Source organism: Carcharhinus amblyrhynchos, unplaced genomic scaffold (assembly GCF_965287045.1).
Source record: "Carcharhinus amblyrhynchos unplaced genomic scaffold, sCarAmb.v2.hapA chromosome_347, whole genome shotgun sequence".
In the NCBI taxonomy this organism is placed as follows: Eukaryota; Metazoa; Chordata; class Chondrichthyes; order Carcharhiniformes; family Carcharhinidae; genus Carcharhinus; species Carcharhinus amblyrhynchos.
Window position 1 is genome coordinate 1 of NW_027650087.1, and position 13,245 is coordinate 13,245.

General features: G+C 52.6%; 1 protein-coding gene across 1 annotated transcript; it reads right to left on the minus strand.

Annotated features, from left to right (window-relative positions):
- Positions 1-959: 959 nt before the first annotated feature.
- ccs (copper chaperone for superoxide dismutase) lies at positions 960-11,720 on the minus strand (the record flags this gene model as incomplete). The annotated part of the gene is made up of 6 exons (XM_080183603.1): positions 11,669-11,720; positions 8,202-8,274; positions 5,114-5,251; positions 3,805-3,982; positions 2,155-2,215; positions 960-1,037 (listed from the first exon to the last, which is right to left on the minus strand). Coding segments are annotated over exons 1-6 (561 nt in total), but the record flags the coding sequence as incomplete, so codon positions are not given.
- Positions 11,721-13,245: the final 1,525 nt, after the last annotated feature.

The window sequence follows — 13,245 nt, forward strand, 5'->3', positions numbered from 1 at the left end:
CATTCCACATCCTCCAACCTTTCACCCACTACACTCCAACACCCCCCCACCACACACCCCCAACCCACCCCCAAACCCCCAACCCCCCCATCCCACACACCCCCAACCCACTCCCCCACCTCCCATTCCACATCCCCAATCCTCCACCCCCATCCCACACCCCCCAACCCTCCAACCTTTCACCCACCACACTCCAACCCCCCCCACCACCCAAACCCCCCCATCCCACACACCCCCAACCCACCCCCCACTCCACATCCCCAACCCTCCACCCAGCCTCCAACCCCCCCGTCCAAACCCCCCATCCCACAACCCTCCACCCCTAACCCCCCAACATCCCCCACCCCCCAAACCCCCACCATCCAACCTTTCACCCACCACACTCCAACCCCCCCCACCACCCAAACCCCCCCATCCCACACACCCCCAACCCACCCCCCACTCCACATCCCCAACCCTCCACCCAGCCTCCAACCCCCCGTCCAAAACCCCCCATCCCACAACCCTCCACCCCTAACCCCCCAAACCCCCACCATCCAACCTTTCACCCACCACACTCCAACACCCCCCCAAACCCCAATCCCCCCCACCTCACATTCCACATCCCCAACCCTCCACCCCCCCTGTCCAAACCCCCCCATCCCACAACCCTCCACCCTCCCCACCACCCCATCCCCACCTTCCGCTATCTCATACCCCAACACCCACCCCCCAACCATCCTGCCATCCCCACCTCCCCAACACAACTGCTCCCACCCAAACCTCCCCCCACCGTACCCCCACAACCCCCCTCACCCTACACCCCACCCCACCCAGCCCAATTAGGATTGGACAATGGTTGCGGGGCCTTGTCCAACCAGGCTGACACATACGCTAGGAAGACGAGAAGGGTTTACTTTCGGACCCACTTCACTACCCTCGCTGTGAGCCTGGCTGATTTCAGGAGGTGCCCCCCTCACCTTGAGCCGGTCATTCTGGAGGCGAAAGTTTGCCCTCCCTGTGTCGTCGGCGAGAATGTTTCCCAGGTCACCAGCGTGCTGTAAGAGAGACAACCATCAGGATGTATCATCGATGGAGAGGCTGGGCTTGGCAGACAGGAGGTGGGAGAGCTCAGGGGGGACACGGGGCTCACTCACTCACTCTGGAAGCAATAACAAGGCGGCAGGTTACTACCTGAGTGGGTGTACATTGGGAGAGGGGAGTGTGCAGAGGGACCTGGGTATCCTTGTGCACCAGTCACTGAAGGTAAGTGTGCAGGTGCGGCAGGCGGTAAAGAAGGCAAATGGTATGTTGGCTTTCATTGCGAGAGGATTCGAGTACAGGAGCAGCGATGTGTTGTTATAATTATACAGGGTCTTGGTGAGACCACACCTGGAGTATTGTGTGCAGTTTTGGTCTCCTTATCTGAGGAAGGATGTTCCTTGCTATAGAGGGAGCACAGCGAGGGTTTACCAGGCTGATTCCTGGGATGGCAGGTCTGTCATATGAGGAGAGACTGAGTGGGTTAGGATTATATTCACTGGAGTTTAGAAGAGTGAGAGGGGATCTGATAGAAATCGTTAAAATTCTAACAGGGTCAGACAGGGTAGAGCCAGGGAGGATGTTCCCCATGGTGGGGGGAGTCCAGAACTAGGGGTCACAGTCTGAGGATTGGGGGTAGACCATTTAGGACGGAGGTGAGGAGACATTCCTTCACCCGGTGAGCCTGTGGAATTCATTCCCACAGGAAGTAGTTGATGCCAAAACATTGAATGTATTCAAGAGGCGGCTGGATATAGCACTTGGGGTGAACAGGATCAAAGGTTATGGGGAGAAAGCAGGATTAGGCTATTGAGAGGGACAATCAGCCATGATGGTGATGAATGGGGGAGCAGGCTCGAAGGGCTGAATGGCCTCCTCCTGCTCCTATCTTCTATGTTTCAGTGTTATTCTGTCCCCATCAAACACTCCCAGGACAGGTACAGCACGGGGTTAGATACAGAGTAAAGCTCCCTCTACACTGTCCCCCCATCAAACACTCCCAGGACAGGTACAGCACGGGGTTAGATACAGAGTAAAGCTCCCTCTACACTGTCCCCCCATCAAACACTCCCAGGATAGGGACAGTCACTGTTTCACTCGGGGTGGGAGTGGAGGATCCCAGAGGTCACTTACCCGGTCTATGTCCTCCGGCCCTCCATGTCTGTTCTTCCCTGGGTTATAGTGGTCACCACAGCTGTGGAAGAATGACAACCTGCTTTAATCCATGCAGAGGTGATGGCCTAATGTATAATCGCTAGACTATTAATCCAGAAACTCAGCTAATGTTCTGGGGGACCCGGGTTCGAATCCCGCCATGGCAGATGGTGGAATTTAAATTCAATAAAAAATATCTGGGATTAAGAATCTACTGATGACCCATTGTTGGAAAAACCCATCTGGTTCCCTTTAGGGAAGGAAATCTGCCGTCCTTACCCCGGTCTGGCCTACATGTGACTCCAGAGCCACAGCAATGTGGTTGACTCTCAACTGCCCTCCAAGGGGCAACTAGGGATGGGCAATAAATGCTGACCCAGCCAGCGACACCCATGTCCCAGGGATGAATAAAAAAATTTTGACTCACTTTCTCACTCACTCACCTCACAATCTCAGGAGCCCGGGTGTGAGCCCAACTCCAGAGACTGGAGCTAACATCAACAGGGTCCGCGCCGAATGAGCGCCGCACCGTCAGTGAGGGTCCGTGCCGAGGGAGCGCCGCACCATCGCGGAGGGGTCCGCACCGCCGGGGAGGTGCTGCCTTTCAGGATGAGATATTTAACCGAGGCTCCGTCTGCCCTCTCAGGGTGGGTGTAAAAGTTCCCATGGTCACTGTTGGAAAGCTCGGAGTTGGGAATTCTCAGGGTTCTGGGGCCAATATTTCCCCTCAAATCAACATGACTGAAAAGAGGCGCTCTGTCTCGGTGAGGTGAGTGGGATCTTTCTGTGCACAATTTGATTGCCCCCAGTCAGGTAACCAGGAAAATATTCAGTCCTCAATGTGAGGATCTGACCTCAGTCCGGGAAAGATTTTGGGAACCCAGGGTCTGTCCTTGTAACAAACTGACCAGGAGAAGGTCAGAATCTCTGAGAATCCCAACCAGTCCCGGATCAAGTACCATTCCGATGACACCAAATCCCCGGAATTAGCTGTGGAAGACATTCCCTTGTCTCAATCTCCTTAACACCACTGTGTGCCGGGGTCGTGGGGGGTGCGAGACAGACCTCACCCCTGCTGAGGGGCAGTTAAGGCGGGTGGACACTAAATAAAGTTTCTTTACGAGTCACAAGTTAGGCTTACATTAACACTGCAATGAAGTTACTGTGAAAATCCCCATTCGCCACACTCTGGCGCCTGTTCGGGTTACACTGAGGGAGAATTTACCACCTAACAAGCATGTCTTTGGACCGTGGGAGGAAACCGGAGCACCCGGAGGAAACCCACGCAGACATGGGGAGAATGTGCAGACTCCGCACAGACAGTGACCCGAGCCGGGAATCGAACCCGGGTCCCTGGCGCTGTGAGGCAGCAGTGCTAACTCACTGTGCCACCCTCATTAGCAGCCCCCCTCCCCCTCAGCATCCTCAGAATCAATGCAGAATAAAGTTGGTCCAGCCCACGCTGCCTGCCATGGCCGAATAGCCGGGCGGTATCAAGCACCCAGGAAACTAGGGCACCCATCTGTCAAAAGAGGAGGCAGGAGAGAAAAAGAAGGGTGCCCCCCTCCCCCACCCTCTGTGCCCTCCCCCTCACGATCTCCCTCACACCAGGCTGAGGTGACACACTACCTGAGACAGGAGTTGGTCAGGTCACCAAACTCGTGTACATGCAGCCCATGCAAGCCGGGTTTCAGCCCATCGATCGTCCCCTCGATCAGGCACAGCATCTCCGACAGCTGCAGGAACCTCACAGCACCCCTAACATCACCCTCGGGGCCCAACATCGCCACGGCAGCACCCAGATTCTCTGCAGAGAAACCAGCACAGGGTTAGATACAGAGTAAAGCTCCCTCTACACTGTCCCCCCATCAAACACTCCCAGGACAGGTACAGCACGGGGTTAGATACAGAGTAAAGCTCCCTCTACACTGTCCCCCCCATCAAACACTCCCAGGACAGGGACAGCACGGGGTTAGATACAGAGTAAAGCTCCCTCTACACTGTCCCCCCATCAAACACTCCCAGGACAGGTACAGCACGGGGTTAGATACAGAGTAAAGCTCCCTCTACACTGTCCCCCCCATCAAACACTCCCAGGACAGGGACAGCACGGGGTTAGATACAGAGTAAAGCTCCCTCTACACTGTCCCCCCATCAAACACTCCCAGGACAGGTACAGCACGGGGTTAGATACAGAGTAAAGCTCCCTCTACACTGTCCCCCCATCAAACACTCCCAGGACAGGTACAGCACGGGGTTAGATACAGAGTAAAGCTCCCTCTACACTGTCCCCCCCATCAAACACTCCCAGGACAGGGACAGCACGGGGTTAGATACAGAGTAAAGCTCCCTCTACACTGTCCCCCCATCAAACACTCCCAGGACAGGTACAGCACGGGGTTAGATACAGAGTAAAGCTCCGTCTACACTGTCCCCCTCATCAAACACTCCCAGGACAGGTACAGCACGGGGTTAGATACAGAGTAAAGCTCCCTCTACACTGTCCCCCCCATCAAACACTCCCAGGACAGGTACAGCACGGGGTTAGATACAGAGTAAAGCTCCCTCTACACTGTCCCCCCATCAAACACTCCCAGGACAGGTACAGCACGGGGTTAGATACAGAGTAAAGCTCCCTCTACACTGTCCCCCCCATCAAACACTCCCAGGACAGGGACAGCACGGGGTTAGATACAGAGTAAAGCTCCCTCTACACTGTCCCCCCATCAAACACTCCCAGGACAGGTACAGCACGGGGTTAGATACAGAGTAAAGCTCCCTCTACACTGTCCCCCCATCAAACACTCCCAGGACAGGTACAGCACGGGGTTAGATACAGAGTAAAGCTCCCTCTACACTGTCCCCCCCATCAAACACTCCCAGGACAGGTACAGCACGGGGTTAGATACAGATGGTAGTTCTGGGCTGCTGCACTCACTGAGGCTGGAGGGACCCATTCCTTTCAGAACAGCACGTCTCCCTGTGCTCTCCAGTAACGCCTGCACCTCCCCTGAGGTCAGTGTCGTGTCGATCAGGACTTGCTCAGCACCAACATTGATATCCACAGAGTGAATTCCTGCAACAAATCACACAGAGATCAGCCAGTCTCTCTGTATCATTGATATCCAATATCTTCACACTGGCCAGCTGCACTCCTGTAAGGGAGAATATCTGAGATCGACCATAAGACCAAGGAGCAGAATGAGGCCACTCGGCCTATCGAGTCTGCCCCGCCATTCAATCATGGCTGATATTTTTCTCATCCCCGTTCTCCTGCCTTTTCCCCATAACCCCTGATCCCCTTATTAATCAGGAACCTATCTATCTCTGTCTTAAACACACTCAATGACCCGGCCTCCACAGCCTTCTGCGGCAAAGAGTTCCACAGATTCCCCACTCTCTGGCTGAAGAAATTCCTCCTCATCTCTGTTTTAAAGGATCGTCCCTTTAGCCTGAGATTGTGCCCTCTGGTTCTGGTTTTTCCTACTAGTGGAAACATCCTCTCCACGTCCACTCTATCCAGAGCCTCTCAGTATCCTGTAAGTTTCAATAAGATCCCCCCTCATCCTTCTAAACTCCAACCAGTACGGACCCAGAGTCCTCAACCGTTCCTCATGCGACAAGCTCTTCATTCCAGGGATCATTCTTGTGAACCTCCTCTGGACCCTTTCCAAGGCCGGCACATCCTTCCTTAGATACAGGACCCAAAACTGCTCACAATCCTCCAAATGGGGTCTGACCAGAGCCTTATACAGCCTCAGCAGTCCATCCCTGCTCCTGTATTCTAGCCCTCTCCACATGAATGCTAACATTGCATTTGTCTTTTTAACTGGCGACTGAACCTGAGCGTTAACCTGAAGAGAATCTTGAACAAGGATTCCCAAATCCCTTTGTGATTCTGATTTCCTCAGCATTTTCCCCATTTAGAAAACAGTCTCTGCCTCCATTCCTCATTCCAAAGTGCAGAACCTCACACTTTTCCATGTTGTATTCCATCTGCCCCTTCTTTGCCCAGTCTCCTAACCTGGCCAAGTCCCTCTGCAGCGCCCCCCCACCGCTCCCTCAGTGCTACCTGTCCCTCTACACATCTTTGTATCATCTGCAAACTTAGTAACAGTGCCTTCAGTTCCTCCCTCCAGATCATTAATGTATATTACGGAAAGTCCCATCACCGACCCCTGAGGCACACCGCTCTTCACCGGCTGCCCGCTTTATCCCCACTCCCTGCCTTCTGCCAGTCAGCCAATCCTCTATCCATGCCAGGACGCGAGTATACCTCCCATCTGCAGGCAATCTCCCCCATTCGGACACTGCAGCCATCCCCAGTGTGTACAAACTCAACTGCAGCGTCCGCAATCACAGTTACATTTCACAGCACTCATCCAGAAGGTTTTCAGAATCACTCAGAAGATAAACCATGAAAGTTTATTTACAGCGTCACAAGGTAGGCTTGTGGCTTGATAAAAGCAAATTACTGTGGGCGCTGGAATCTGAAAATGCTGGAAAGTCTCAGCAGGTCTGGCAGCCTCTATAAGGAGGGAAAAGAGCTGGTGTTTCCAGTTCAGGCCAGCCTTTGTTAAAGCTTTGGCTCAAAATGTGAGCTCCCCTTACAGATGCTGCCAGACCTGCTGAGATTTTCCAGGGTTTTCTCTTCAGGCCTGTAGCTTGTAGGCGAGTATGAAAGGGGGCAGCAGGGTGACACAGTTGGTTAGCACTGCTGCCTCTCAATACACCAGGGACTCAGATTCGATCCCTGGTTTGGGTCACTGTCTGTGTGGAGTTTGCACGTTCTCCTCGTGTCTGCGTGGGTTTCCTCCGGGTTCTCCGGTTTCCTCCCACAGTCCAAAGATGTGTGCATTAGGTGGATTGGCCATGCTAAATTGCCCCTTAGTGTCCAAAGATGTGTAGGTTAGGGTGGATTGGCCATGCTAAATTGCCCCTTAGTGTCCAAAGATGTGCAGGTTAGGGTGGATTGGCCGTGCTAAATTGCCCCTTAGTGTCCAAAGATGTGCAGGTTAGGGTGGATTGGCCGTGCTAAATTGCCCCTTAGTGTCCAAAGATGTGCAGGTTAGGGTGGATTGGCCGTGCTAAATTGCCCCTTAGTGTCCAAAGATGTGCAGGTTAGGGTGGATTGGCCATGCTAAATTGCCCCTTAGTGTCAGGGGAATTAGCAGGGTAAATATGTAGGGTTACGGGGATAGGGCCTGGGCGGGGCTGAGTCGGTACGGACTTGATGCACCGAATGGCCTCCTTCTGCACAGTCGGGATTCTGTGATTCGATGAAAATAAGTTGGCAGGGAACGTAAAAACTGACTGTAAAATGTTCCTATCAATATGTAAAGAGAAAATGATTGACAACTCCAGGGAATGTGAGCCAGTCCTTGCTATAGAGGGAGCACAGTGAGGGTTTACCAGGCTGATTCCTGGGATGGCAGGTCTGTCATATGAGGAGAGACTGAGTGGGTTAGGATTATATTCACTGGAGTTTAGAAGAGTGAGAGGGGATCTGATAGAAACTTATAAAATTCTAACAGGGTTAGACAGAGTAGATTCAGAAAGAATGTTCCCCATGGTGGGGGGAGCCCAGAACTAGGGGGTCAGAGTTTGAGGATTTGGGGTAAACCTTTTAGAACTGAGGTGAGGGGAAATTTCTTCACCCAGAGAGTGGTGAAATTCACTCCCACAGAAAGTAGTTGAGGCCAAAATGATTTCAGGAAGGAATTAGATGTCACTCTAGGGGCGAAAGGGATCGAGGGATATGGGTGGGGGGGGTGGTCAGGATATTGAATTGGATGATCAGCCATGATCAAAATGAATGGGAGAGCAGGATTGAAGGGACGAATGGCCTCCTCCTGATTCTAGTATCTATGAAAGTCTGGCAGACAAGCGTGCGCTCACTCGCAGGCGCACAGCGCAGTACTGAAGGAGTGCTGCACTGTCAGATGTGCCACATTTTGAATGAGGTGTTAAACCACTAGCCCTCGAAACTACCCCTACCCCCTCGTCCCAAAACAGGGCGAACCTACCGTTCACGCCAGTCAGGGCGCTCCTGATAGCATCGGCACAACTCTCACAGCTCATCTGCACCGCAAACTCCAGCTGAAAGCACAAGAACTGGCATTTATGTAGCGCCTGGTAAAGTATTCCCCAGCCTCCAGCAGGAACACTGAGCAAGACAAGCACTAACCAAATCATACCATTAAATATTAACAGCAGCATTCAACTCCAAAAACCCAGAGGGAGAGGCAGAGAGACACAGAGACAAACAGAAAGGCAGAGGCAGAGAGACACAGACACAAACAGAAAGGCAGAGACAGAGAGACACAGAGAGGCAGAGGCAGAGAGACACAGACACAAACAGAAAGGCAGAGACAGAGAGACACAGAGAGGCAGAGAGAGACACAGACACAAACAGAGAGGCAGAGGCACAGAGACACAGAGACAAACAGAAAGGCAGAGACAGAGAGACACAGACACAAACAGAAAGGCAGAGACAGAGAGACACAGAGAGGCAGAGGCAGAGAGACACAGAGACAAACAGAAAGGCAGAGACAGAGAGACACAGAGAGGCAGAGAGAGACACAGACACAAACAGAGAGGCAGAGGCAGAGGCAGAGAATCCACCTCTCTCCTCACCAGGGGGCAAGCATGGTGACACAGTGAGTTAGCACTGCTGCCTCACAGCACGAGGGACTTGGTTCGATTCCCGGCCTCGGGTCACTGTCTGTGTGGAGTTTGCACATTCTCCCTGTGTCTGCGTGGGTTTCCTCCGGGTACTCCGGTTTCCTCCCACAGTCTGAAAGACGTGCTGGTTAGGGTGCTAAATTCTCCCTCAGTGTAACCCGAACAGGAGTGTGGGCGACTAGGGGATTTTCACAGTAACTTCATTGCAGTGTTAATGTAAGCCTTACTTGTGACACTAATAAATAAACTTAAAACTACACTTCCCGTTGCCTCGGGGAAAAGCAGCCAGCATAATTAAGGACCCCACACACCCCGGACATTCTCCCTTCCACCTTCTTCCATCGGGAAAACGATACAGAAGTCTGAGGTCACGTACTGATCATGCCAAAAACAATACTTTTCACTGTATCCCAATACATGTGACAATAATAAATCAAATCAAATTTTCAATGGTGTTTTTTGAAGGATAAATACTGCCCCAACCCCCACCCCCCAGATAGCACCCATTTAGCACCCCTCACCTCTCCAATGTTTGAAATTGTTGCCCCAGACATTTTTGGCTCCTCACCCCTGGGTGTTCCCAGTCCAGTTACACTGAGAGGGGCAGGCAACGGACTAATTGTATTATCACTAGACTATAACCCAGCTAATGTTCTGGGGGACCCGGGTTTGAATCCCGCCATGGCAGATGGTGGAATTTAAATTCAATAAAAAAAATCTGGAATTAAGAATCTACTGATGACCCATTGTCGGAAAAACCCATCTGGTTCCCTTTAGGGAAGGAAATCTGCCGTCCTTACCCCGGTCTGGCCTACATGTGACTCCAGAGACACAGCGATGTGGGAGACTCTCAACTGCCCCTCCAAGGGGCAACTAGGGATGGGCAATAAATGCTGGCCCAGTCAGGGACACCCATGTCCCAGAGATGAATAAAAATAAAAACTTAATCCGAAAGTTAATCCAGCACCTCTGACAGTGTAACTATAGCACGTAATTCTGGTCCCAGGGCCAAAAGTGTGCAAAGGGATATCGATAGTCTGAGTGAGTGGGCGAGGGTCTGGCAGCTGGAGTACAATGTTGGTAAATGTGAGGCCATCCATTTTGGTCGGAATAACAGCAAAATGGACCGTTATTTAAATGGTAAAAGATTGCAGCATGCTGCTGTGCAGAGGGATCTGGGTGTCCTTGTGCAGGAATCACAAGGAGTTGGTTTGTAGGTAGAGCAGGGAATTAAGAAGGTAAATGAAATTTTGTCCTTCATTGCCAGAGGGATGGAGTTTAAAAACAGTGAGGTTATGTTGCAGCTGTATAAGGTGCTGGTGAGGCCACACCTGGAGTTACTGTGTACAGTTTTGGTCTCCTTACTTGAGAAAGGATATACTGGCACTGGAGGGGGTGCAGAGGAGATTCACTAGGGTGATTCCGGAGTTGAGAGGGTTGGCCTATGAGGAGAGACTGAGTAGACTGGGGCTATACTCATTGGAATTCAGAAGAATGAGGGGAGATCTTATAGAAACATATAAGATGATGAAGGGAATCGATAAGATAGAAGCAGGGAAGTTGTTTCCACTGGCGGGTGAAACTAGAACTAGGGGGCATGGCCTCAAAATAAGGGGGAGCAGATTTAGGACTGAGTTGAGGAGGAACTTCTTCACCCAAAGGGTTGTGAATCTGTGGAATTCCCTGCCCAGTTGAGGCTCCCTCATTGAATGTTTTTAAGGCAAGGATAGATAGATTTTTGAACAGTAAAGGAATTAAGGGTTACGGTGAGCGGGCGGGTAAGTGGAACTGAGTCCATGAAAAGATCAGCCATGATCTTATTGAATGGCGGGGCAGGCTCGAGGGGCCGAATGGCCTTACTCCTATAGTTCCTACGTGCCTCTCTCTCTCACCGTGACCCAGGCCTGATAACCCACTGCCGTTACACCCTTGGCAAACCGTGACTCGGCACAATTTTGGGAACATGGCTTCAGTTCGTTTTCACTTTTGACAAGAAATTGTCCAGAAAGCCTCACTCTGCACAGAGTAAAACACACACACACACACAGAGACACAGACACACACAGAGACACAGACACACACAGAGACACAGACACACACAATGAGGCCGACAGATAAAATGAGTGTCACAAGTAGGCTTCCATTAACACCACAATGAAGTTACTGTGAAAATCCCCCGAGTCACCCACACTCCTGTTCGGGTTACACTCAGGGAGAATTTAGCACCCGAACCAGCTCGTCTTCCGGCCTGTGGGAGGGAACCGGAGCACCCGGAGGAAACCCACGCAGACACGGGGAGAAGGTGCAGTGCCCGCACAGACAGTGACCCCAGCCGGGAATCGAACCCGGGTCCCTGGCGCTGTGCTGACCCGCTGTGCCACCCTGCAAATAGTGAGCGGCGTAGCGGACGGACTAGATCGTCAGAGGCTACTTTCCCCCCCCCACAGGTTGGGACTAGAAGGGGTTGTCGGTGAGAGGGGGACAGCTTAAGGGAGACACGTGGGGGAAGTGTTCACAGACACACAGACACACACACACAGACAGCATGCCTGGAACACGCTGCAAGAGGAGGTGGGCACATTAACAAGATTTAAAGCAGACAAACAGGAGGGACACAGAGGGATAGAAAGCATGTAACAGCTCGAGCTGAATGGGCTGAAGGGCCTGTTCCTGGGCTGTGTTGCTCTTGATAAGAGGAACACAAAGACAAAGAGAGAGAGGGTGCAGTTTAGTAGGGGGGCTGTGGAGAGGGAGACGAATTGTACTCCTCCTGCTGTAAGGACATTGCTTATTGAGGACCTGTTCCTACCTTACTGCTGTGTGAGCCAGCAGACACAGCCATGTCGAGTGTGAGTCCTCCCCCGCCTCTGTCTGACCTGGTAGTAAATCCCTCCCAACCGGAGTCAAACCCCTTCAGCTGTCTGCACTCAGGATCCTTAAAGAGACATTGCCCCCTGCAGCATCTCCCTCTGCCCTGCCACAACCGCAGAGACATATCTCAAACCCCAGGCAATAAATATCCCGGTGCACCCCGCACATTCTCTCTCCCACCTTCTCCCGTCAGGAAAAAGATACAAAACTGTAAGGTCACCTCCCCCTCTCACCCTATAATATCCCACCCGGTCTAATCCCACTCTCCCCCTCACTCCCCACACCCTTTAATATCCCACCCAGTCTAATCCCACTCTCCCCCTCACTCCCCGCACCCTTTAATATCCCACCCGGTGTAATCCCACTCTCCCCCTCACTCCCCGCACCCTTTAATATCCCACCCAGTGTAATCCCACTCTCCCCCCTCACTCCCCGCACCCTTTAATATCCCACCCAGTCTAATCCCACTCTCCCCCTCACTCCCCTCACCCTTTAATATCCCACCCAGTCTAATCCCACTCTCCCCCTCACTCCCCGCACCCTTTAATATCCCACCCAGTCTAATCCCACTCTCCCCCTCACTCCCCGCACCCTTTAATATCCCACCCAGTCTAATCCTACTCTCCCCCCTCACTCCCCTCACCCTTTAATATCCCACCCAGTCTAATCCCACTCTCCCCCTCACTCCCCTCACCCTTTAATATCCCACCCAGTCTAATCCCACTCTCCCCCCTCACTCCCCGCACCCTTTAATATCCCACCCAGTCTAATCCCACTCTCCCCCTCACTCCCCGCACCCTTTAATATCCCACCCAGTCTAATCCCACTCTCCCCCTCACTCCCCTCACCCTTTAATATCCCACCCAGTCTAATCCCACTCTCCCCCTCACTCCCCGCACCCTTTAATATCCCACCCAGTCTAATCCCACTCTCCCCCTCACTCCCCTCACCCTTTAATATCCCACCCAGTCTAATCCCACTCTCCCCCTCACTCCCCACACCCTTTAATACCCCACCCAGTCTAATCCCACTCTCCCCCTCACTCCCCGCACCCTTTAATATCCCACCCAGTCTAATCCCACTCTCCCCCTCACTCCCCGCACCCTTTAATATCCCACCCAGTCTAATCCCACTCTCCCTCTCACTCCCCGCACCCTTTAATATCCCACCCAGTCTAATCCCACTCTCCCCCCTCACTCCCCGCACCCTTTAATATCCCACATAGTCTAATCCCACTCTCCCTCTCACTCCCCGCACCCTTTAATATCCCACCCAGTCTAATCCCACTCTCCCCCCTCACTCCCCGCACCCTTTAATATCCCACCCAGTCTAATCCCAGTCTCCCCCTCACTCTTTAATATCCCACCCAGGCTAATCCCAATGTCCCCCTCACTCCCCTCACCCTTTAATATCCCACCCAGTCTAATCCCACTCTCTCCCTCACTCCCCTCACCCTTTAATATCCCACCCAGTCTAATCCCACTCTCCCCCCTCACTCCCCACACCCTTTAATAT